Source organism: Saccopteryx bilineata, chromosome 4 (genome assembly GCF_036850765.1).
Source record: "Saccopteryx bilineata isolate mSacBil1 chromosome 4, mSacBil1_pri_phased_curated, whole genome shotgun sequence".
Taxonomy (NCBI): Eukaryota; Metazoa; Chordata; class Mammalia; order Chiroptera; family Emballonuridae; genus Saccopteryx; species Saccopteryx bilineata.
In genome coordinates, this window is record NC_089493.1 from 103,488,077 (window position 1) to 103,512,062 (window position 23,986).

The window sequence follows — 23,986 nt, forward strand, 5'->3', positions numbered from 1 at the left end:
TCCCAACAATCTTGAGATTCACACTATCATCTGTTCCTTTTTTTTTTTTTTTTTTTTTTTGTTTTTTTCTGAAGTTGGAAACGGGGAGGCAGTCAGACAGACTCCTGCATGCGCCCGACCGGGATCCACCTGGCATGCCCACCAGGGGCAATGCTCTGTCCATCTGGGGCGTTGCTCTGTTGCATCCAGAGCCATTCTAGCGCCTGAGGCAGAGGCCATAGAGCCATCCTCAGCGCCCGGGCCAAATTTGCTCCAATGGAGCCTCGGCTGTGGGAGGGGAAGAGAGAGACAGAGAGGAAGGAGAGGGGGAGGGATGGAGAAGCAGATGGGCGCTTCTCCTGTGTGCCCTGGCCGGGAATTGAACCCGGGACTCTTGCACGCCAGGCCAACGCTCTACCACTGAGCAAACCGGCCAGGGCCTATCATCTGTTCCTTTTTACATGAGAAAACCACATATGATAGCCAAAGTAATTCTTACAAAGTATCCAACTATTAAATGGAAAAGTTGGAATTTGAACCAAATTAATAGTCTGACTCCAGACTTCAAATCTTTTTAAAAAAAATTATTTACTGATTTTAGAGAGGAGAGAAGGCAGAGGAACAGAGAGAAAGAGAGAGGGAAGGAGAAGGGAGAGGGAAGGAGAAGGGGGAAGAAGAAAGGAGAGGGAGAGAGATGGGAAGAGAAAGAGGGAGAGGGAGGTAGAGGAAGATAGAGGGAGGGAGTAAGGAGAAGAAAGGAGAAGGAGGGGGAGGAAGGGAAAGAGGGGGGAGAAAAAGAAAAAGAGAATAAGGGAGAGGAAGGGAAAGAGGAAGGAGAGGAAAGAAAAGAGGGGGAGAGAGGAAGAGAGGGAGACAGGGAAAGGGAGAGGCAGAGGCAGAAACATCTGTTCCTTTATGTGCCCTGACCCGAGATTGAACCCGCAACCTTTGCATATGGGGACAGCACTCTATAATCAACTGAGCTATCCGGCCAGAGCAGACTTCAAATTCTTAACTAAATCAGACACACATATTCAGAAGACCAGAAGACCAAACTGCTACCTGTACTACTACCACCACTGATAATATACCTTTATCTATATATGCAGTATTAACCTAACAATGAACTTTTATTTGTAGTTATTGTTTCACTATTTTCATATTTTTTATTTCATTTACCTTAACGTTCTTAAAGCAGGCAGGGCAGTATTAACTTTTATACCCAGTTTTGACACATAGCCTAGAAATATTAAATGATAAATTCACTTACTTGTCAAAGCTAACTTGAGCTAACGAAGCAGTAAAAGGTCCATCATCAACCACTTGGGCTAACCTAGCCCATGCCTCTGCAGCTGCACATCTCAACAGGGGGCTGGGACTTTCCAAGGCTCCCATTACCAATGCTAGGGCAGGTCTTCTCATTTCTTCTGGACCCAAATTTCCCTTGGAGCAAGCCACATACTAAAATATGTAAAGAACAATCCAAACTTACAATTGCAATGAATTTTCTTATCTAATTTGGAATGTATATTCTAGTTAACCAAGTATAGTCATACTTAGTTTACTACTTAAAACAACATCAGAACCCCAAAACTGAACATACAAATGTAATTTCATTTTTCTGACAATGTAATTTAGAATTTTAAACCTCTAAGTAAACAATGTGGTGATCAATTACCATTGTATTATCTATGTGTTCAGAAGAATATTAATAGTGATTTTCTGTAAAATATATGACCAATAAAGCCTATTACATTTTACTTAGAAACAGTAAGTTAACAAATGTTAACAATGAATCAGATTTGATTCACAGACCATAGTCTGACAATCCCTGGTCTAGGATATTAGGCTCAGGAGGTTAAGGCACAGCTCCAAGCCAAAACTATTTGACCAAGTTTTAGATGAAGAAAAAGTAAAAGGGAAATTATAAATCCAAAACCTTTTTCATTAGGAGATTAAGAAAAATGGGAGGTGGAGGAGGAAGTGACAGTCCTTTAAATTTTTGTCCAACTTACTTAGTTGACAATACATTTAAAAAAAGAAAATCAAGCAAACGTGAATTTAAAACTAGAATTACCTTCAAGAAACTAGAAACTGAAGAAACAACATGCAACCGAACTACTTGCTGACGAGCTCCTTTTGTGTGCTTTATAGCATCCAGAAGCTGTTCCAATATGAGACGCCTAAAATTAGACATAAAATATTTAAAAGCAAATAGAAAAGATAGTGGATTTGTTAATCAAGATACAGTAAGTCAAAGAGCAGTACTGAGTATCTACTGCTAATTTGTTTTGTTGCATTTTTTAGTTGGACTACTAAAATGTTGGCACATGGAAACATTTTAGGAAAAGAAAATGTATCATAAACAATGCAAAAAATGTTCTGATTATGTGTTATTCTGATAGTGGGGGAGAAACATTTTATGAAAATAACAAATGAATGTATCACTTAATAAAGATTTACATAGGCAAATTCAGCTATTTCAGCAATTATTTTCTGAACAAAGGATATCTTAGAACCGTGATGGTGAACCTATGACACGCATGTCAGCACTGACACGCGTAGCCATTTTTGATGACATGCGGCCACATGTGGCAGCATACCAGAGAAGTATGGGGCCGCAAGCCAAGGATGTTTCATCCTTGGCTCCTGCATGGCCAGGTGCTACTAGTAGCCGGGATAAAACATTTGCTGTAGTGTAGACACTCTGTGCCGCAGGTCTGTAGGCCAAAACAACAGAACTCCGGCATAGAGCATCTAGTTCTGGGACTTCCGGTTAGGCTGTTAGGGGATCTTTGACCTCACTTCCAGCCGGGGGAGCAGGGAGCAGCGGAATGCGGTAGGGGACGCACCTCTGGGGGCCCTGTGATCGCCATTACCAGCAACCACATAACCACAGCAACCATCATCCAATCTACTGTTCTGGGGTGTCATGGATTTCTAACTGACCATCATTACTGAGATAAGTGAGGGGGAGGCTGGGAGAGGCGAGGGCCTGTGTATGGGTGCCATTTCCCACAGTTAGAAATAGCACCAGCCATCTTAATTTACATAAGATGCAACTTGCAGAATTTTAAGACAGCATCTGGGCTCAGGTGTTGTCGACTTGAGGTCAAAGCTTGAGAATCTGGAAAGATGCCGCTTGGAGAATCAAGAGGAGTGCCACTACGAACAGGAAATTTGGAGTGCCTAGAACCGATTACCAGACACTTTTAGCACCCTGAAAAATATAGCAATGGCTTTACTCGCAATTTTTCCCTCTACGAACTTTTGTGAGACCTTATTCTCAGTGTAAATAATATCAAAACCAACAAGAGAAACAGATTGACATATGAAGTAGGTAGCGCTTGCTTGGGCTTGAAGTGTACAAAATTACAACCTTCAATTGAAAATTTAGCCAATGAAATTCAGCAATAAAAAAGTCATTAATAGGCAGGTTAGTTAAAAAATTCCCCCTCCCCCTCACTTATCTTAGTTCACAGCACCCCACACAAGTTAAATAATATCAAGACCAACAAAAGAAACCAACTGACAGATGAACAAAGAAGTCACGAAGCAGGTAAGTTAAATAATTATTTTTTGGTTTATTAAAGACAGTTATATATTACAATTATACATTTTTGTTATTTAAACTATAAATATCACAAAATTATGTTTTTTTTTCTTGAAGTGATACACCACCAGAGTTATGCTCAGTTTTTTGGCGAATTTTGACACACCAAGCTCTAAAGATTGCCCATCACTGTCTTAGAAGTTAACGTGCATCAAGTTTTGTTCTTAATAACAGGACCTAATTGGATTAAAATATATTGCTTCACTTTAAGGGTAGCACCAAGTTATGTCATCTATATTAAACGATCTCATTAAGGATATGCCCTGTACTTCACCCCAGCCCACATATTCAGGAGAACTGAAATAATGTTTAAGATCATTTTTTGGGTTGTGAAATATCCTGATAGCAGGCACAGAACCTTATAATTTATCTTTGCCTCTTTAGTATTTGTGGTGGATCACTAAAAGTTTTGGGAAAACCATAGTAGTTCTAAATATTTATTTCTTTATTTCAAGGCTAATTCTGTTTATCATAATAAATTTGAGAAATTCAGAAAAGCACAAGGAAGAAAATTCACCCTTAATTCTACTATCTAGAAAGAACCACCATTAACATTGTGGCATCACTGTTCTAGTCCCATCCCCACCTCCAGGCACATCAATATCATTTCTCCAAACCTGGATCTCACTGTATACACTTTGTTGATAACTTTTTACCCTAAACATTATTTTAAATAGAAATCAGTAGTATATACTGCTCAAAAAATTAGAGGGTATTTCAAAATGAAGCAATAAAATATCCCCTAATTTTTGTGAACAGTATATATATACCAGCAATATAATACTTGATTTAACCATTTCCTTAAGTTTGGAACATTTAGGCCATTTCTAATTTTTATTATAAATAACATGATAAATATATCACATATATATATATATCACATATATATAAATATATATTTTTTCTTTTTGCTTGTTTCTTAAGACTATCTTTAAGGTGTTTTGTTTCAAGAATATATTTATGCCCAAGATGCCCTGCAGGAGGATTATGGAGGGTAACTGTGACAACAAAGAGAAATAAAGGATAACTATATGGGCAGGCTCATGAGTTTAAAAACCTCAAACATCATTATTAGATCATCTCCTCATCATCTGTTATAATGAAACTATCATGTTGAAAGTACTAACAACACACAAAGTTAGAGCTTGAGAATTTTGTTATAACATAATTAAGTTTGACCTGAATTATTTTCTTGCCCACATTTATGGACCAAAGACTGTAGTCAGGACCGACAGAGCCCCAATTTTTAACTCCATCTTTTAAACCCAAATCGTAACAGAGATCTCAAAAGAAACAAATAAACCTAAAACAAATACCCCCCCCTCAAAAAAGAACCAAACTAAACAACAAAGAAAACCAAGCTGAATCCTCAGGAAGATGGAAAGGACTTTTCCTTTTTTTCTTTTTAGAGACAGAGACAGGAAGGGAGAGAGATGAGAAGCATCAACTCGTAGTTGCATCTCTTTAGTTGTTCACTGACAGCTTCTCATTAGTGCCTTCATGAGGGGGAGCTCAAGCTGAGCCAGTGACCTCTTACTCAGGCCAATGACCTTGGGCTTCAAGCCAGCGACCTCTGGGTTTTGAACCTGGGTCCCAGGTCGATGCTCTATCTACTGTGCCACCACTGGTCAGGTGGGGATGACATTTTTTTTAATACATTTTTTTCAAATACAGTTGACATTCAATATTATATTAGTTTCAGAGGTATACAGCATAGTGGTTAGACATTTTTTATTTTAAGAGATTACTTATTGATTTTAGGAGAGGAGAGAAAGAGAAAGGAGGAGGAAGCATCAATTTATAGTAGTTGCTTGTCATATGTGCCTTGACCCAACAAGTCCAGGGTTTTGAACCAGCGACCTCAGCATTCTAGGTCGTTGCTTTAATCCACTGAGCCACCACAGGTCAGGCAAGACATTTATATGATGTACGAAGTCATAAGTCTAGCACCCACTTGGTACCACACATAGTCATCGACTACACTATTGAATATATTCTTTATGCTGTGCTGTACTTTACACCCCTATAGACTATTCTGTAATTGCTAATTTGTATTTCTCAATTCTTTAACCTTTTTCACCCATTCCCCCCAACCGAATTCTCCCCCACGCCTGGCAACCATTAAAGTGTTCTCTGTATCTGAGTCTGTTTCTGTTCTGCTTGTTTTTTAGATTCCACATTTAGGTAAAATCATATGGTATTTTTCTCTCTGTCATTTTACTCATAATACCCTTGAGGTCCATCCATGTAGCAACTGGTAAAATTTCATTCTTTTTTTATGGCTGACTAACATCCACTGTATATATGTACCACATCTTCCTTATCCACTTGTCTATTGTAAATGACACTGCAATGAACACAGAGGTGGATATATCTTTTCAAATTAGTGTTTTGGGTTTCTTCAGCTAAATACCCAGAAGTGGAATTACTAGGTCACTGTCATAAGATAGTTCTATTTTGAATTTTCTGAGGAACCAAGAAGATGACTTGTTTTTGGTAACACTGAATTGGTATTCCAAGTAGTATAAATTAAAGCATATAATTATTTCACTTGAAAAAAAATTAGGTATGGAAACAAAGTTTTGAGTCTAGATGAAATAACACACAGTTAACTGAGTAAACAGCAAAGATATAACATTTAAAAATACTGGTTTACTTTTTTCTTTCAGGGAGGGTACATAATGGTGAAAAATTTAATACTGAGAACTTTCAACTTTTCTTCTCTCTCCATCAACTTACAATCTACTTCATTGTACAGCATTTGCAGCAGTGGTTCTTACCCTTGGATGCACATCCAAATCTCCTAAGGAGTTTTTACAAATTTTCAATACCTAACATAGTATGCATTATTAAATCAGAATCTATACTTTAAAAAGTTGTCCAAATGACTGTAATGTGCAGTCAAAAGTGGAACAATCATTAAGTAAATTAAATAATTACTTCTTTGCTGTTAGGTGCAAATAATATATTAAAAGTAACCACAAATAACATGTGCATAAGATCAGTAACATTTCTGCATTCTGTTAACATTCTAGAACTTTAAACATTAAAACATTTATTGTTTTAACATTACCAATGCCAAGTTTTCTTAACTTTCCCACCTATGTAGTTTCTTTCCACTAGGCCTCTAATGACACCCATTGGAGATGGCTGATAGGTGCTTATGAACCCCTTTCTAATCTGGTATCCTGCCAGACCACTTCTTTAAAACAATCTCCAAACTACTGCCTACTATTTTTATTTAGTTAGAATCCAAACATGGCCCTGGCCAATTGGCTCAGTAGTAGAGTGTCGACCTGGTGTGTAGATGTAATGCATCTTGGATGGAACAAGTTGGCCTCAGATGCTGAGGATGGCTCCATGGCCTTGCTTCAGGTACTAAAATAGCTCGGTTGTCGAGCAATGGAGCAACAGCTCCAGATGGGCAGAGCATCGCCCCATAGGCTTGGGGGGGGGTGCTGACTGGGGCACATGTGGGATTCTGTCTCTCTGCCTCTCCACTTCTTACTTAAAAACAAAGCCCAAACATAATTTTGCTTTTATCAGGTCTCAATTCTTATATTAAACAAAACCTCCCCTCACTCAAATATTCATTCTGTATATTATTTTAATATATACAGGTGGGTAAAAAAAACCCAAAAAACCCACCCAGCACATTTTAAAGTTCAATAAGCTTTATTTTATTCATTTTTTTAGAGAGGAGAAAGGGGGGGGGGGAGGAGCTGGAAGCATCAACTTGACCAGGCAAGCCCAGGGTTTTGAACCGGCGACCTCAGCATTTTCAGGTAGACGCTTTATCCACTGGGCCACCACAGGTCAGGCCCAAGTTCAATAAGCTTTAAACAATAGAAATAAAAAACCATTCTTTGGAATTACAATTGGACAATAAATCTGAGAAGAAAAACTTCTCTAGGAGAGTAATAAAATCAATCTTTTTTTAGAGGTGAAAATTTGGGTCAGTTCAACTTTTTCTCTTTTTTCCCCATTGATTTGAGAGAAGAGAGAAAGAGAGAGAGGGAAGCAGAGTGGTGAGGGAGGGAGGGAAGGAGAAGGAGTGGTAGAGAGAGAGGGAGAAGGGGGGAGAGAGCAAGAAAGAGAGAGAGAGAGAGAGAAAGAAGCATCAATTTGCTGTTCCACTTAACTACAGCTGTGTACTCAGTGACTGTGTCCCGTACATGCCCTGACCAGGGATGGAACTTGAAACCTTGGTATGCTGGGATAATGCTCTATTCACTAAGCAACCCAGCCAGGGTGAGAAACTTTTTCACTTACACTTTACTTTTTTGAATTTTCTAAATTTTCTTCTATGAATATGTATTACTTTTATAATTAAACAAAAACAGATGTTATTACAAATCAATACTTGTGACTGCTCATATATCATAAGAACACAAAGTTAAAATAAACCAAAATATTAGCTATTGTAATTAGTATTGTATTATAAGAAATGGAGGAGGATAAGTGATAATAAAGTAATTTTAGCTTGATCAGGTGGTGGCGCAGTGGCTAGTGTCGACCGGGATGCTGAGGACCCAGGTTCAAACCCTCAAGGTTGCTGGCTTGATGCAGGCTTATCCGGCTTGGGCATGGATTAACCAGCTTGAGTATGAAGTCGCTGGTTTGAGTGTGAGATCACAGACATGGTCACTGGCTTGAGTCCAAAGGTTGCTGGCTTGAAGCTCAAGGTCTGGTTTGAGCAAGGGTTCACTGGCTCGGTTGGAGCCCTTACCCCCAGTCAAGGCACATACAGGAAGCAATCAAGGAACACTAAAGGGCTGCAACTACAAGTTGATGCTTCTCATCCCTCTCCCTACTGGTCTGTCTCTCAGTAAAAGAATAAAAGTTAAAAATAAAATCATAAAACAACCCAAGAAACTTGTAAGAAGTATACTATTCTTTCCTTTTTTACTTTAGATCTACAAAAAAGAGTAGACCATTTAAGAACATGATTAATTTAAATCTTTCGCCCACAAGGCCACTGTTTCATCTACTATATTAGCTGTATGAATCTGACTAAGTTAAATTAATTATATACTGTATACAATTGTAGTTACAGACTAGTTCAGATCTCCTTTCCATCAGTTCACCTCTAAACCTCCCAGACCACTGTGATTTTCCTCTCATCTTTTAGTGCCATGGTATTTGTTATTAATTTAGTCACACGTCACACTAAATATAACCATAACTTTATAAGTTACAGTATACACAGGTAGCTATATGCTATAAAAACATTTGGGGAAAACACCATCTTTTAAAATTAAGGATGGGAAAAAACATCTCAAAGTCTGTGTGTGTGCATACCTTAATGCTACCATCATTTTAAATAAAATGACATGAAACTATTAAAAATCAACATAATTTTTATTTCCTTTTCTAAACTATCCAAAAATCGGTCTCAGAAAGTGCTGCTGACAAGACTCAAATATATTTCTGCATCCGTATCAAGAGACCAAGATAAATTCCTTACCTAATTGGTATTCTCTGGAAGATATCACTGATAAAATGATATAAAATCTAAGATCTGGTCAAATGCATTGTTGTTGGTCTAGTATGGTGGGGGAGCAGACAGAGAAGGAGAGTGAGAGAGGAGAGAGGAGAGGGAGAGAAAGGGAGAGAGTGGGAGAGAGAATACGGATGACGACCGTCAATAATTTGTAAGCTGTGAACCAATATAGCCTATAGGAGAGATTCCCTTCCTTTTAAAGTTTAATTTTTTTTAAAGACTATTCATTTTACGGGGGTGGGAAGGGGATGGAACAGGAAGCATCAACTCCCATATGTGCCTTGACCAAGCAAGCCCAGGGCTTTAAACAGGTGACCTAAGTGTTCCAGGTTGATGCTTTATTCACTGCGCCACAAGTCAGGCCAGATTCACTTCCCTTTAGTATCTCAGATAAAAACTAAAATTTCTGGATAGACATGAGTAGTATTTCTTTAATCTCCAAGAAGGGTATTATCCTTAATTATCAATTAAGAAACTGCAATTTTCTTTTTTGATAGAGACAAAGAGAGGGACAGATAGGGACAGACAGGAGAGAGATGAGAAGCATCAATTTTTTGTTGCGGCACCTTAGTTGTTCTTGATTGCACATATGAGAGATATGTGCCTTGGCCAGGGGGCTATAACAGAGCAAGTGACCCCTTGCTCACACCAGAAACCTTGGGCTCAAACCGGTGATGTTGGGGTTTTGAACCTGGGTCCTTCGCGTCCCAGTCCTGTGCTCTATCCACTGTGCCACCACCTGGTCAGGCAAGACACTGCTATTTTCAATGAGAAATCACTGTCAAACTCTGAGTTTTCAAAACCAAAGTTTGTTTTGAGTGAAGTGAAATCCATCAAACTGAAGACTAATCTCCCTGGACCTATGGCTTCATGAAGCCTCCAATGTAAGGAAGTCTGAGACCTAATCTAAGCAGAAAACCGGTGTTTTTTTCTTGTGACAATGGGTCATAAATCAATGTTCTTTTTACCTCCTTTTTTTTTTTTTTTTGTATTTTTTTTTGTATTTTTCTTAAGCTGGAAACAGGGAGAGACAGTCAGACAGACTCCCGCATGTGCCCGACTGGGATCCACCTGGCACGCCCACCAGGGGCTACGCTCTGCCCACCACGGGGCGATGCTCTGCCCCTCCGGGGCGTCGCTCTGCCGAGACCAGAGCCACTCTAGCGCCTGGGGCAGAGGCCAAGGAGCCATCCCCAGCGCCTGGGGCCATCTTTGCTCCAATGAAGCCTTGGCTGTGGGAGGGGAAGAGAGAGACAGAGAGATAGAGAGGAAGGGGGGGGGGTGGAGAAGCAAATGGGCGCCTCTCCTATGTGCCCTGGCCGGGAATCGAACCCAAGTCCCCCGCACACCAGGTCAACGCTTTACCGCTGAGCCAACCGGCCAGGGCCCTCCTCCTTTTTATTAGCATTTATTTTGAGCTGAATTTATTCCCAGGCCCTAAGTTCTTGTTTCTTCTGGGATGTTTTTCTTCTGTGTTAACTTACTCCTCTAGTTTAGGAACAATCTTCTTTTTCAGTAAGGACCATATCAATGCAGCAGGGAGGACTCATCTACGAGTTAATCTGCCTGGGAGCTCTTAAATTCTGAGCTGCATCTTGGTAGCTTGTTCACCTGATGTGCTCAATGGCCACAGAATTTACATCTATACCCTTAAGTTCAGCATTACGCTCTGCATTTTTAAGCATGTGCAGCAAAGATTCAGCACTCTTTTTTTTTTCTGTATTTTTCCTAAGTTAGAAGCAGGGAGGCAGTCAGACAGATTCCTGCATGTGCCCAACTGGGATCCACCTGGCATGTCCACCAGGGGACAATGCTCTCCCATCTAGGGCGTTGCTCCATTGTAGCTGGAACCATTCAAGTGCCTGAGGTGGAAGCCATGGAGCCATCCTCAGCGCCCGGGCCAATTCTGCTCCAATGGAGTCTTGGCTTTGGGAGGGGAAGAGAGAGATAGAGAGGAAGGAGAGGGGAATGGTAGAGAAGCAGATGGGCACTTCTCCTGTGTGCCCTGGCCAGAAATCAAACCCGGGACTTCCACACACCAGACTGATGCTTTACAACTGAGCCAACTGGCCAGGGTAAGATTCAGCACTCTTTTTGGGCACTGACCCACTGTTTGGCTTGGGCATACCTACCAACTCCACCACTATAATGACAAAATGGCACACACTGCTTCCGTAAAGTGACATCCTTCAAATACTTGGTGGCTTTTTGGCTATGTATAACCTTGATGGCGTGGGCAGTTTTCATGAGCGTTCTTAAAGTAAACATTAAGATCTGAACCTCTTAATTTGCATGATTTTGGGTTTTCTGGGTCAAGTGAATAGCAGATTATTTTCAGAGGTCACCTGAGGCCATTTTCAGGAAGAGAAATTGATGTTCTTTTTTTGTATTTTTCTGAAGCTGGAAACGGGGAGAGACAGTCAGACAGACTCCCGCATGCACCCGACCAGGATTCACCCAGCACGCCCACCAAGGACGACGCTCTGCCCACCAGGGGGCGATGCTCTGCCCCTCCCGGGCGTCGCTCTGTTGCGACCAGAGCCACTCTAGCGCCTGGGGCAGAGGCCAAGGAGCCATCCCCAGCGCCCGGGCCATCTTTGCTGCAATGGAGCCTTGGCTGCGGGAGGGGAAGAGAGAGACAGAGAGGAAGGCGGGGGGGGGGGGGATGGAGAAGCAAATGGGCGCTTCTCCTATGTGCCCTGGCCGGGAATCGAACCCGAGTCCCCCGCACGCCAGGCCAATGCTCTACTGCTGAGCCAACCGGCCAGGGCCAAAATTGATGTTCTTGTGTTGTTGATTTTCAGTTGTATTTTCAGTTAAATAATAAGCTAATTGTGGATAAAGTATTGTATCCAAAATAATGTCTATTAGCTTTCAGTTTAATTCAATTTCTTAATCATGACTTAATTATTTCTTATTAAATATTAGCCAGGTAAATAAGCAAACAAGAGCCATTATCTCACCTTCATTTGTCCTTTGTAAGTACATTTTTTTAAAAACATTTTATTTACTCATTTTTAGAGAGAGAGGGAGAGCGAAAGAGGGGGCAGAAATGGGAAGCATCAACTCATAGTAGTTGCTTTCTGTATGTGCCTTGACTGGAATTCGAACCAGCGACCTCAGTGTTCCAGGTCAACACTTTATCCAGTGCACCACAACAGGTCAGGCAGTAATTTTTTATATTAATGAGAACATTTTTTTGTTTTGTTTTTTTTACAGAGACAGAGAGAGAGTCAGAGAGAGGGATAGAAAGAGACAGACAGGAACGGAGAGAGATGAGAAGCATCAATTATCAGTTTTTCATTATGACACCTTAGTTGTTCATTGAGTGCTTTCTCATATGTGCCTTGACCGGGGGCTACAGCAGACCGAGTAACCCCTTGATCAAGCCAGTGACCTTGGGTACAAGCTGGTGAGCTTTGCTCAAACCAGATGAGCCCACATTCAAGCTGGCGACCTCGGGGTCTCAAACCTGGGTCCTCTGCATCCCAGTCCGACGCTCTATCCACTGTGCCACCGCCTGGTCAGGCAATGAGAACTTCTGACAACATTTTTCTTACTCACCAGTTCTCTATTGTGCATTCATTGAACCAATTACCAGCCTGGGAATATTACATTTTAGGGTACGTGAACTATTGAAGATTTACCTTTGAGCTACTCCCACATGAGCACATACAACTCCAAAGAGCTTGACTGCAGAGCTAATAACTGATAGTGTTGGCGGGAGGGGCTTAGGGACCGAATCTCCCTCTACATCTTTCTCATAAATAGAGTAAGGGTCATACTCGAGACTTCCACAAGCAATACCATTACTAAGCAGGAGCTAAAAGAAAAAAAAAAAAATATATATATATATATATATATATAAGGTTTTAAAACCATTATTCACAGATGAAATCAACCCAAGAAAAATTGAAAAATGACCATACCTGTTCTTCAATAAATCTGTGGTCAGTCTCTTGTAGCAAAGGACTTAATAACAAAAGATCATCCTGATGACAGAGGGGTGGGAGTAAAAATGTGGGTGCTGTAACCTGTATATCAGGGGCAGTCAAGTCAGCAGCCAGCTCTCTGAGAATAGCACAGAGGTTTCCTGTTAAGTCAGGGGGAAAAACAAAACAGCAATTACCAGTTTAGTAATAGCAGTTAACCAGAGCATGGAGTTCAAAAAAGCCCCAGTTGGCCTGACCAGGCAGTGGCGCAGTGGATAGTGTATGAGACTGGGATGCAGAGGACCCAGGTTCGAAATCCCAAGCACAGCTCACCAGCTTGAACCCAAGGTTGCTGGCTTGAGCAAGGGGTTAATCAGTCTGCTGTAGCCCCCCTTGTCAAAGCACATATGAGAAAGCAATCAACGAACACTAAGGTGCCGCAACGAAGAATTGATGCTTCTCATCTCTATCCCTTCCTGTCTGCCCTTCTCCCTGCTCTGGTCACCAAAAGAAAAAAAAAAGAAAAAAAAAGCCCAAGTTGAACTGTAATCTCCACATTGGCTAACTTTAATATATCACAGCCAAGGACTATATATAACATCCTTAAAAATGCTCTACGAATGAACTGCTCAACTATGTGCTGCAGATTGTAGGGAAAAGACTGGACACTGAAAGGGAATCTCAATGTAGGTGTGTGTAAACCTTATGATACTAAAAAATACTACTACCATTTTAAATAAAATGACATAAAGTAAAAAAATAAAATAAAAAAGGACACATAGATGCAAAAGCAAATAAATTATACTGTTTAAAAAAAACAGTGGAAAAAATTTATAAGCCTTAGACATGTTTTTATCATGGCAAATCTCAGAAAGAAAAGCAGACCTAATAGTATTAGGGTAGCCCAACTCCCCACTGCCCAGCACGACTGCCATTCGCCTTGACCAGGTGGATCAATCTTGTTTCACTTGTACATCCTTCTTCACTCTCTTACCATTCCCCACATTATTTTGAAGCAAATCCTAGAAAGAATATCATTTCATCTACAAATATTTCATTGTGGATCACTAAGGTGAAGGACATTTTAAACAATTCATGATCATAACATCATGTTTTAAAAACCATCAAACACCAAGTACCCGTCTAGTGTTTAAATTTTCAATGATCTCAAATGCCTGTTTTTGTTTGCTTTTGTTTGAACTGAGATCTAAGTAAAGTCTACATATTGCAGCTCGTTCATAGTATCTTAAATCTCTTTTAATCTAAAATTATTCCCTCCACTTTTCTGCCCTTTTATTTGAAGAAATGAGGTTTTACCTGTTCTGTAGAAGTTTCTAGTCTGTTTTTATGATTATACCTCCTCACCCCCAGTGCAGTTTAATTTATCCCTCTACCATCTGTATTTTTTTATAATTTGGAACTTGGATCTAGATAGGATTCTTTTTTTGGTCTGTTTATTCTGGAGGCCAAGCTAGTCCCCAGTTGACATGTGATTGTCTACGAGTCATTAAACAACATATGGTTGTCTCTCATATATACATTTTGAGAATTGGTCCATTTATCACCTTGTCCTAAATTATCATTTCAAAGATATTCACCCTAATTTTTGGAAGATTATCAATATGAAATTTTATTCACCTAAAGTATAAATGTCTCTGCTAGTGTGTGTTTTAAGTACTTTAGGAATGAGAAAAACTGCCATAGAGAATCGTTCCCTTTTGTGTTTCTCAGAGCAACATCATGATGAAATAAAGACTGAGGTGATATCTAACTTATTAGAAGTGGCAGGATGAGTTAGGAAGGGTTCACCCAACATCGTTTTCTGTATCATTAGTATCAATAAAACTAGTAACAAGACTGAAGACATAATAAATTGTCAGTAAATGTTCTAAAAGCTGCACATATAGTCTTCATCGGCATCTCATGAAGTCCAGTTAGTACTGCTATTTTATGGGTGAGGAATAGAGATTTTCATTGCCCAAGATCACAGCAATTGCAAGGCAGTTAGATTGAAAAATAGGTATTTCAGGCTCCAGAACTTGAGCTTTCAACTGCCGTGCTCAATCATTCATTCATTCAAACTTGTTTAAGACACTGTTTAATAAAAATAAAAATATTTTATAAAACTTAATCCTCCCTTCAAGTACATATTAAAGGCAGGACACAAATACACAAATAAAACTATAAAATGAAGAAAGTACTATGTTTCATAAAAATGAAAACAAAAGTACTGCTAGGTTTAGAGAAAGAGATTATATATAGGAACTGGGAAGGGCAGTCAGGGCTCACGGAAGGCTTAATGAAGCAAATGAGAGCTGCTCAGAGGAACGTCTGAAAGTTAACCTGCCAATATATAATACTCAAAAAAATAATTTTGTTGGCACTACAGAATACAAGGTATATTTGGGACTATAGCTAAGTGTGACAATAGTGGCAAATCCCGACTTTTCACTTAAAACAACTGCTTCCCACTGTCCCTGAACAAAATAAAGATAATTCTGTTCTAAAATACAAACAACTATGGAATTAGACATGCTTTTGTTGTAGAAATACCTCATTGGCTTTCTCATATGTTTAAGAAAAAAATTTTGGTGTAGAGATTATGAAAATATTTGAAAGGAGATCCCTAACAGAACTAAGATAGGAAATAAAAACCAACAACCCGCCTGGCCAGTAGTGGCGCAGTGGATAAAGCGCTGACCTGGAACACTGAGGTCACCAGTTCGAAACCCTGGGCTTGCCCAATCAAGGCACATATGGGAGCCAGTGCTTCCTGCTCTTCCGTTCTTCCCTTTCTCTCTCCTCTCTCAAAAAATGAATAAATAAAATTAAAAAACAAAAAAACCCAACAACCCACTCTTTACTCTGTAAGCTTCAGAAAGGCTCTACTAATCACAAAAGTCTGCATCTGCTAGACAACCATGAAGTCTTTTCAATTCTTATGTCCCATGTAACAAAAGTAATTTCTTACTATGTCTTGTAAGGTTACCTCTGACAACTCATTGTATCAATTGGTCTCATCAGAATTTTTTAAAAATTAGAACTTTAAATTTGTTTTGTTACTTAGCCATATTCTCTGAGTTAATTAGATACATAACTTTAAAGACAACTATTTCTGCTTACAATAAAGATTTAGAAATTACAAATATTGATCGACTTATGACCTACGCAACTTATGACCATTCGACTTTACGACCACAATTGCTAGTCATGACTGCTCCGCGTCTGGCAGCGCAAGCGTTGCCCAGCTGGGCGTACGACAGTGCGGACCAGCTTCCTACGGCACTACCATCTCCGCATGCACCATTTCAACTGTTATCCCAGACTCAGTACAGCAATTTGTGTTTTGTCTTGGATATTTTTCATCAAACCCCTCCCAAGATGTCTACCAAGAGGAAATTCTCTTTGCAAATATTAAACCAGTGGTATTGGTAATGCAGTGTTTTACTTAAACCTGACAAATGTAAAAATAAGAAACAAAATGGTGTAGAGATGATACAAATGGCATAAAATGAACAAAGAAAATTATGATATATAATAATGAAAAAAATTATGATAAAATATGACTTGAAGGTTTTATAACATCATTTCACAGTACTGTACATATAGCCTACTCAACTTACAACCAAATCGTGTTACGACCGGTCTGTCGGAACCAATCGTGGTTGTAAGTCGAACACTAACTGTATTATAGGTTATTATTATAGTATGAGCTATGTTATTTAAAATATCAATTGATATACAGATGGTAAATTTTTGTTGTGTGTCATCTACACAGTGGCGCAAAAGTAGGTTTATGGTTGTAAGTAAAACAGTTTGTTCTTGTATTATTTTATAATTATTATATTATTTTTCATATGAACTGTAAACCTACATTTTTCCCACCCTGTACATTACATAAATCTATAAAATAGAATCATTTAAAAAGAAATCCTAATTGCTTAAAGAAAAAAAATCCTTATTTCTATTTCCATAGTTGTAAAGATGGAAAAAGACAGATATAAAATGGCAAATTACTATTTTTTAAGATTTTACTTATTGATTTTAGAGAGAGAAAAAAGGGAGGGAGGAGCAGGAAGCATCAACTCATAGTACATAATTGCTTCTCGGTATGTACCCTGACTGGGCAAGCCCAGGATTTTGAACTGGCGACCTCAGCATTCCAGGTCAATGTTCTAACCACTGTGCAAACACAGGATAGGTGTAAATTATTATTATTTTTGTTTGAAACAAAAATATTAATACATTCAGAGTTTCAGTTTTCTATAGATTGTATCTGTTTAATTCATGTTAGAAAAAGATCAACTTAAGACAAAGAAGGCAAATGCAGATTTTCTTTTTTCAAGAAATTCATAGTAACTCCATACTTTGTCTTCCAATGAACACTCTGGAACTGATTTAAAATCTACACTGTTGTATGTTCATTATTTCTTCAGGACACCTGATTGCATTCTCAAATTTCAATTCTGAGACAATGGTACAAGACTTTGTTTTCCTCCTTAACTTAAGTCCTTCAAGGTTAGACTTACCATTTTATCAGAAGATATACTATAGGTTTGAAAGTTGATATTCTAGTATTCCTAAATATTTTATTTATTTTTATTTTATTTTATTTTTTTTTACAGAGACAGAGTCAGAGAGAGGGATAGACAGGAATGGAGAGATGAGAAGCATCAATCATTAGTTTTTCGTTGTGTGTTGCAACACCTTAATTGTTCATTGATTGCTTTTTCATACGTGCCTTGACTGCGGGCCTTCAGCAGACCCAGTAACCCCTTGCTCGAGCCAGCGACCTTGGGCTCAAGCTGGTGAGCTTTTTGCTCAAACCAGATGAGCCCTCGCTCAAGTTGATGACCTCAAGGTCTCGAACCTGGGTCTTTCGCATCCTAGTCCGATGCTCTATCCACTGCGCCACCGCCTGGTCAGGCTTCCTAAATATTTTATGAAGACTTAAAAACAATCAGGATATTTTATCTGTATTTTAAAATAAATTAAAAAATACTATGGTAAAAACTAATGTAAAAGTCTGAAGGGAACTGATTTTGCCAGAATCTAACAGCTATCTGAATATGCAACAGAGAAATTATCTCTTAGCCTTTTATTACATAATTAGCAGGTAACATCTATAATGAGAGACAGCATAGAATGAAAGAGACCTACCACTTAGCTTTGATTGTTTATTAAGTCTCTAGTAGGTTACTTATAAATGGATAGGCAGCACAGTATGAAGCAGATCTGTTTTAATTTTGATTCCACTATTTAATGGCTATATGTTCTTTTTTATTTTTTAATTTAGTGAGAGGAAAGGAGGCAGAGACAGACTCCCACATATGCACTGACAAGGAAGGATCCACCCGGCGAGCCCAGTAGGGGGCAATGCTCTATCTGGGGCCACTGCTCCACTGCTCAGCAACCAAGCTCTTCTTAGTACCTGAGGTGGAGACCATGGAGACATCCTCAGTACTTAGAATCAATTCACTCCAATTAAGCCATAGCTGCAAGAGGGAAGAGAAGGGAAAAGAGAGAGAAGCGAGAGGTGGAGGGATAGAGAAGCAGATGGGTGCTTCTTCTGCATGCCCTCACCAGGAATCGAACCTGGGACATCCACATGCCGGCCTGATGCTCTACTACACTGATCCAAATGACCAGGGTCATATATGTTCTTTTTTAAAAAATATTTTTTATTGATTTCAGATAGAGAGGAGGGTGGAGGGGGGAGAGAGAGAGAGACAGACAGACAGAAACACTGATCTGTTTACGTGTCCTAACTGCTGATCAAACTGGCAACTTTTACATATCAGAACGATGCTCCATCCATAGGAGCTACCTAGCCACGGTGGCTATATGTTCTTAAACCGGTTTTTGTAACCTCTCTGTGCCTTTAACTGTCAAATAAGGAAAATGTAACTAGCTCATTGTATTATCCCAAAACAAATAATACAGTTGACCCTTGAAAAGGGTTGGAGGGAGGGGTGCCAACCCCATGTAGCTGAAAGCCTGAACATAGCTTTTGACAACCCCCCAAAAACTCAACTATTAATAGCCTACTGTTGATCAGAAGAAGCCTTATCAGTAACATAACAGTTGGTTAACACATAGTTTGTATATTACATGTATTATATCCTGTATCCTTATAATAAAGTAAGTTAGAGGAAATAAAATGTTATTAAGAAAATCATGAGAAATATATACCTTTATAGTACTTATGGGGAAAAAAAATGCCTGTACAACTGGACCCACACAGTTCAAACCAGTGCTGTCCAAGAGTCAATGTAATATATACAATTGCTAAAACAGTGCCTAGCATATAGAAATGGTTCTTTGGATACATTTTCTGAGAAATAGCAATGTATCCTTTTTTTTCAGTTCTTAATAAATAAGAGACTAAATGCTTATTTTATATCAAACATTTTGCTGGGTATATTTATGAACTAGGAAGAGAGGAAGTGAGAATACCACTCATAAATGGTAAGGACCAATACCGAAGCTGTATATTAACATTTTGAACTTCTATGCTATCTATTATATTGCAATTATTTGCAGATAAGGATATAAGCTAATAAATGTATTTTTACAAAAAAGTGTATCTGAAGTAACGATCAATTTAATACGGTTGGCTGAAAATTATTAACACTAAAAAAATATAGATGTTCTCAATGGAGACTGTTTACAATTTTTAACTCACAAAACAGGTATCTTGAGTATCCAGTTTTTCTTAAAACTGTGTTTAAAAATTACATGAAAAATTTTAAGATTAATTTTAAAATAGAGGCAAGTTTATTATACATCTTTGAGCCTAATAAGAATAAAGCCCACATTAAAAAATTTATAAAATCAATTATACCTTGGTAGTCCAGTATTAAACTTCCTCAAGCCAGAGTTAAGAATGTAGTAGAATAGAATGCATATAATAATCACTCTAGAGGGAAACTAGGAATGGCCAAATTTCTAACAGATTTGCATTATAGTCATATACAAAACCCTGGATAGAATTGAGACCCATCTTTTTTACTTATTCTCTCCCATACAGAGAACTACAGATCCTCCCTCCCTGCCAGTAGAGAGAAGGGAAGAATCCTGGCCAGGTGGCATCGTCTTGGTGCAACAAGGTCACAGGTATGAACCTGGTCAGGGCACACGTGAGAAGCAACCAATGAGTGCACACTAAATGGAACAACTAAGTGGAAAAAGTTGATGCTTCTCTCTCTCTCTCCCCCCCGTGTCCCTTTCCCTCTCTCCCTCAAATCAATGGGAAAATTACAGAAGTGAGAAAGAAGACAGAAGTAGAATTTTAAAAAATAGATGTTATTTTATTTACTATAAAATAGTGAACACAGGGGTTAAGATTGAACTCCCTTTTAATGATGTTGATCAAATATCTGACCTAAAATGAGCATGCAGACAAATTTATCAGTGAAGAACCCTGTGACAATTAATGCTAAACAAAGAATTTAATGATATTTAACATTAATAAAAGATGTCTTGTTTCCCTTAAAAAAAAATTGAACTCTCTATACCTTCTAGAAACAGGGCACTGAAAACCTTCCACATAATTAATTCATCCAGGTCTTATGTCCAGGCACTGTACTAGCTATAAACAATAAAACACTTTGGTTTAAAGCACATACCTTCATAGGATTCAGGAGGTAATAAAACCAATAATTCATAAAGCCTCTGTCTATAAACTACTGATGGTGTTTTCAAAGAACTTCCATATGTTTTTAGTATTGAAGAAAGCCTTAAAATAAAAAAGAAAGTGTATCTTAAGTGTTTAAATTATATAACAGTACATAAATATTGAACAGGTTGATATATACACAGAAAATACTATATACATTAGTGAACATCAGTGCTGCTTTCATTATAACTTTTTAAACATAAGATGTAATTATAAGTTATAACAGAGACTACAAGGGTCACACATGAAAATCATTCTATTTTTTCTATCATACTTTATAAAACAAAACTATAAATTCAGCTTAGAGTTTTAAGAACATAAGTATTTTATTTTGTCCAGAAAATAAAACTATTGACTAAATTCCAAAATTTATGACTTGGCATTTGTAAACACTAAAGTCTGTTACAGTATAAAAGGAATCAGCCAAAGAAACAAACAAGAGACAAATATCTAGAAAAAAAGCCAAGTGCTTATTAGAAACTTGATCTAGAATGCCATCAACAAATAGGAATCAATCATTTGCAAAATCATAAAGCAAATTTTTTAATAAAGCACTAGCTGAGCCAATGTTTCTCCAACAGTTCTATTCACAAAATCTCCTATCACCTCCTTTCTTCACAGCCTTCTTTTATTTTCATGCACTTTCCTTTATCTTGTTTTTTTTCCCCCCCCCTCATTACTGGTAAGACATTTTACTATTTTCATTCATCTAACACATTTATTAAAGGATTAGTACTCTTTGAAAAGTACCATGTTATCAACTGAAGCATGATTTTCATCTCTTTTAGCAACAGCAAAATTCAATGAATTACTTTTCTTTTTTTTTTTGTAGTTTTCTGAAGTGAGAAGCGGGGAGGCAGAGAGACAGACTCCCACATGTGCCTGACTGGGATCTACCCGGCAAGCCTACCAAAAAGCGATGCTCTGCCCATCTGGGGCATTGCTCCATGGCAATGGGAGCCATTCTAGCACCTGAGGCAGAGGCCATGGAGCCATCCTCAGTGCCCAGGCCAACTTAGCTTCAATAGAGCCTTGGCTGCAGGAAGGGAAGAGAGAGATAGAAAGGAGGGGGGAATTCAAAGTACTCCTGGGTACTTTGAATGCAAGTACCCCCAGAATTCAAACCCAGTACTTTCACATGCCAGGTCAATGCTCTACTACTGAGCCAGCCAGCCAGGGCTCAATGGAATTACTTTTATTGTGACACTAGAATAACCAACTAAACTGCCATGGCATGAGTTTTCCAGGAACATTTAAGAAATTCTGGCAATGTTTATTCATTTGTATTTTCTGGGAAACTAATACTTGATATTTCCAGTTTCTAGAAGAGAATTGTATTTTGACTTGTCATTTTAATAAAGAAATGTTGATTTAATTTATATCCTTCAGCTTAGTAAAAAAATATATAGAAAATATATTTATAAACTTGGGTATACTGTAATTTTTATTATGAGAGTTAAGAATAAATTCACAGCATTTTGTATTTCTCTAAAACCAGATGAGAAAATAACAGCTGACATGTGAAAACTATTTCACTCACATTGACAAGATGCTAAAAAATCCTGCAACATGTGTGTGTGTGTGTGTGTGTTTTAAAGAAAATGAGATGAATAGAAAAAGAATTTAGGAAAGCATTTCTAGTGGTTTATGCTTCTATTAGGAGAGCAGATTTGTGTCTCTGAAGGATCTTCCTGCTATAAATACACTTAAGAGCCTAGGTAAAAGATAATCTGCATTGTTAGACTTGCAGAAATTGACCTTTCCAAGGTCAATTTCCCTCTGCAAACCAAACAAACATAAAAAGAATGAAACAAAACATAAGCTGAAATGAGAGTGGGAATACAAATGCTGCTAATCAACACATGAATTGGCAGATTGAACTGGTGCCCATGGCAAGGTAGAGGTGCTAAGGTGGGGTTTCTTGAAGGGGTTTAAAATTGTCCCAAGTCCTTGAAGAGCAAAGGCATTATCAGATTAAACTCAGCTGAAGAGAGAATTAGTGAAGTGAAATTACCCAGATTGCAACAGAGAGAAAAGGAGAAAAATATTAGAAAAAAATTAAGAGCCATGAAAGACAAAATAAAAAAAATCTCCAGAAAGGAAGTTTTAAGAGAATAGAAAAGAGCCAACATTTGAAGAGATAATAGCAATTTTCCAGATGTACTAAAAGAGATGGGATTCAAAAAATATATATAACACAGTGGATAAAGAAATCCACAAATTGCCGGTTTAAAGCAGAGGTTGTAAAATTCAATTTAAAAGAAACTCCAACTACATGCAGTTTGAGACATACCTAAAAAAACAGTGACATGGAAAAAGATATACCACAGATATAACAGAGACTTACTCTTACGTACCTAATTAGTTTCACAATATGAAAAAGCAAAAATTAATGTAACTATAGAGAAAAACTGATAAACACAACAACAAAGTGAAGGAGTTTAATACATCACTTTCAATTACTGATCGGTTTACCAGTGGTAGTCAACCTGGTCCCTACCGCCCACTAGTGGGCGTTCCAGCTTTCATGGTGGGCAGCAGCGGAACAACCAAAGTATAAATTAAAAGATAGATTTAACTATAGTAAGTTGTTTTATAAAGAATTATTCTGCCAAACTTAGCCAAAATCTGACATAAAGTACTTGGTAACTAATTATTATTATATGCTTTAACTTGCTGTAACTGTTTTATAAATTTTATAAAGTAAAGTTATTTTCCTACTTTATAAATCACCATTACTGTGGAACTGGTGGGCAGTTAGAAAATTTTACTACTAACAGAGATACAAAAGTGGGTGGTAGGTATAAAAAGGTTGACTACCCCTGGGTTAAACAGATAAAAAATTAGTGGAGATAGATGGGACAACAGAACTTTAAAAAAGCACGTATGTCACAGAGCAAGTCTCAACTATTTTAAAATAGGTAACATACAGATCATATTCACTAACCACAATGCAATTAAGTTAAAAATCAGGAACAAAACTATATGCTGAAAACTATCCCATACATTTAGAAATTTAAGAACATACTTCAACGGGGACCTAGGAGGGACATTTCTGGTCTTAGTTTATATTAGGAGAATTAAAAATTCAAGGAGCTAAACATTTGAATTAAGGGGTTAGAAAAAAATGAGAGTTTAAGAAAGCAGAAAGAAGAAGTAAAATAATTAATGAAGGAAAAAAAATTTAATACAAGCTAAGTTATTCTTTGTATAGATTAATAAAAAAGATATACCTCTCATGAGATGGATCAGGCAAAACAAAAGAGAAGACATGATGAAAA

At 38.0% G+C, this 23,986-nt stretch overlaps 1 protein-coding gene and 1 non-coding gene across 3 annotated transcripts in view; one reads left to right on the forward strand and one right to left on the reverse strand.

Moving 5' to 3' along the window:
* Positions 1 to 23,986, reverse strand: part of HEATR5A (HEAT repeat containing 5A) — a 134,084-nt gene that overhangs the window by 68,226 nt on the left and 41,872 nt on the right. For both annotated transcript variants that reach the window (XM_066277674.1, XM_066277673.1), the window contains exons 14-18: positions 20,656 to 20,765; positions 13,025 to 13,188; positions 12,743 to 12,918; positions 2,057 to 2,162; positions 1,250 to 1,440 (exon numbers count right to left, since the gene is read on the reverse strand). In XM_066277674.1, coding sequence (XP_066133771.1) covers positions 1,250 to 1,440; positions 2,057 to 2,162; positions 12,743 to 12,918; positions 13,025 to 13,188; positions 20,656 to 20,765 — 747 coding nt within the window. The remainder of the gene's footprint in view (positions 1 to 1,249; positions 1,441 to 2,056; positions 2,163 to 12,742; positions 12,919 to 13,024; positions 13,189 to 20,655; positions 20,766 to 23,986) is intronic.
* On the forward strand, positions 20,384 to 20,448 carry LOC136336703 (small nucleolar RNA SNORD78). Its single transcript, XR_010731531.1, has one exon. It is a non-coding gene; the product is annotated as a small nucleolar RNA SNORD78 (small nucleolar RNA).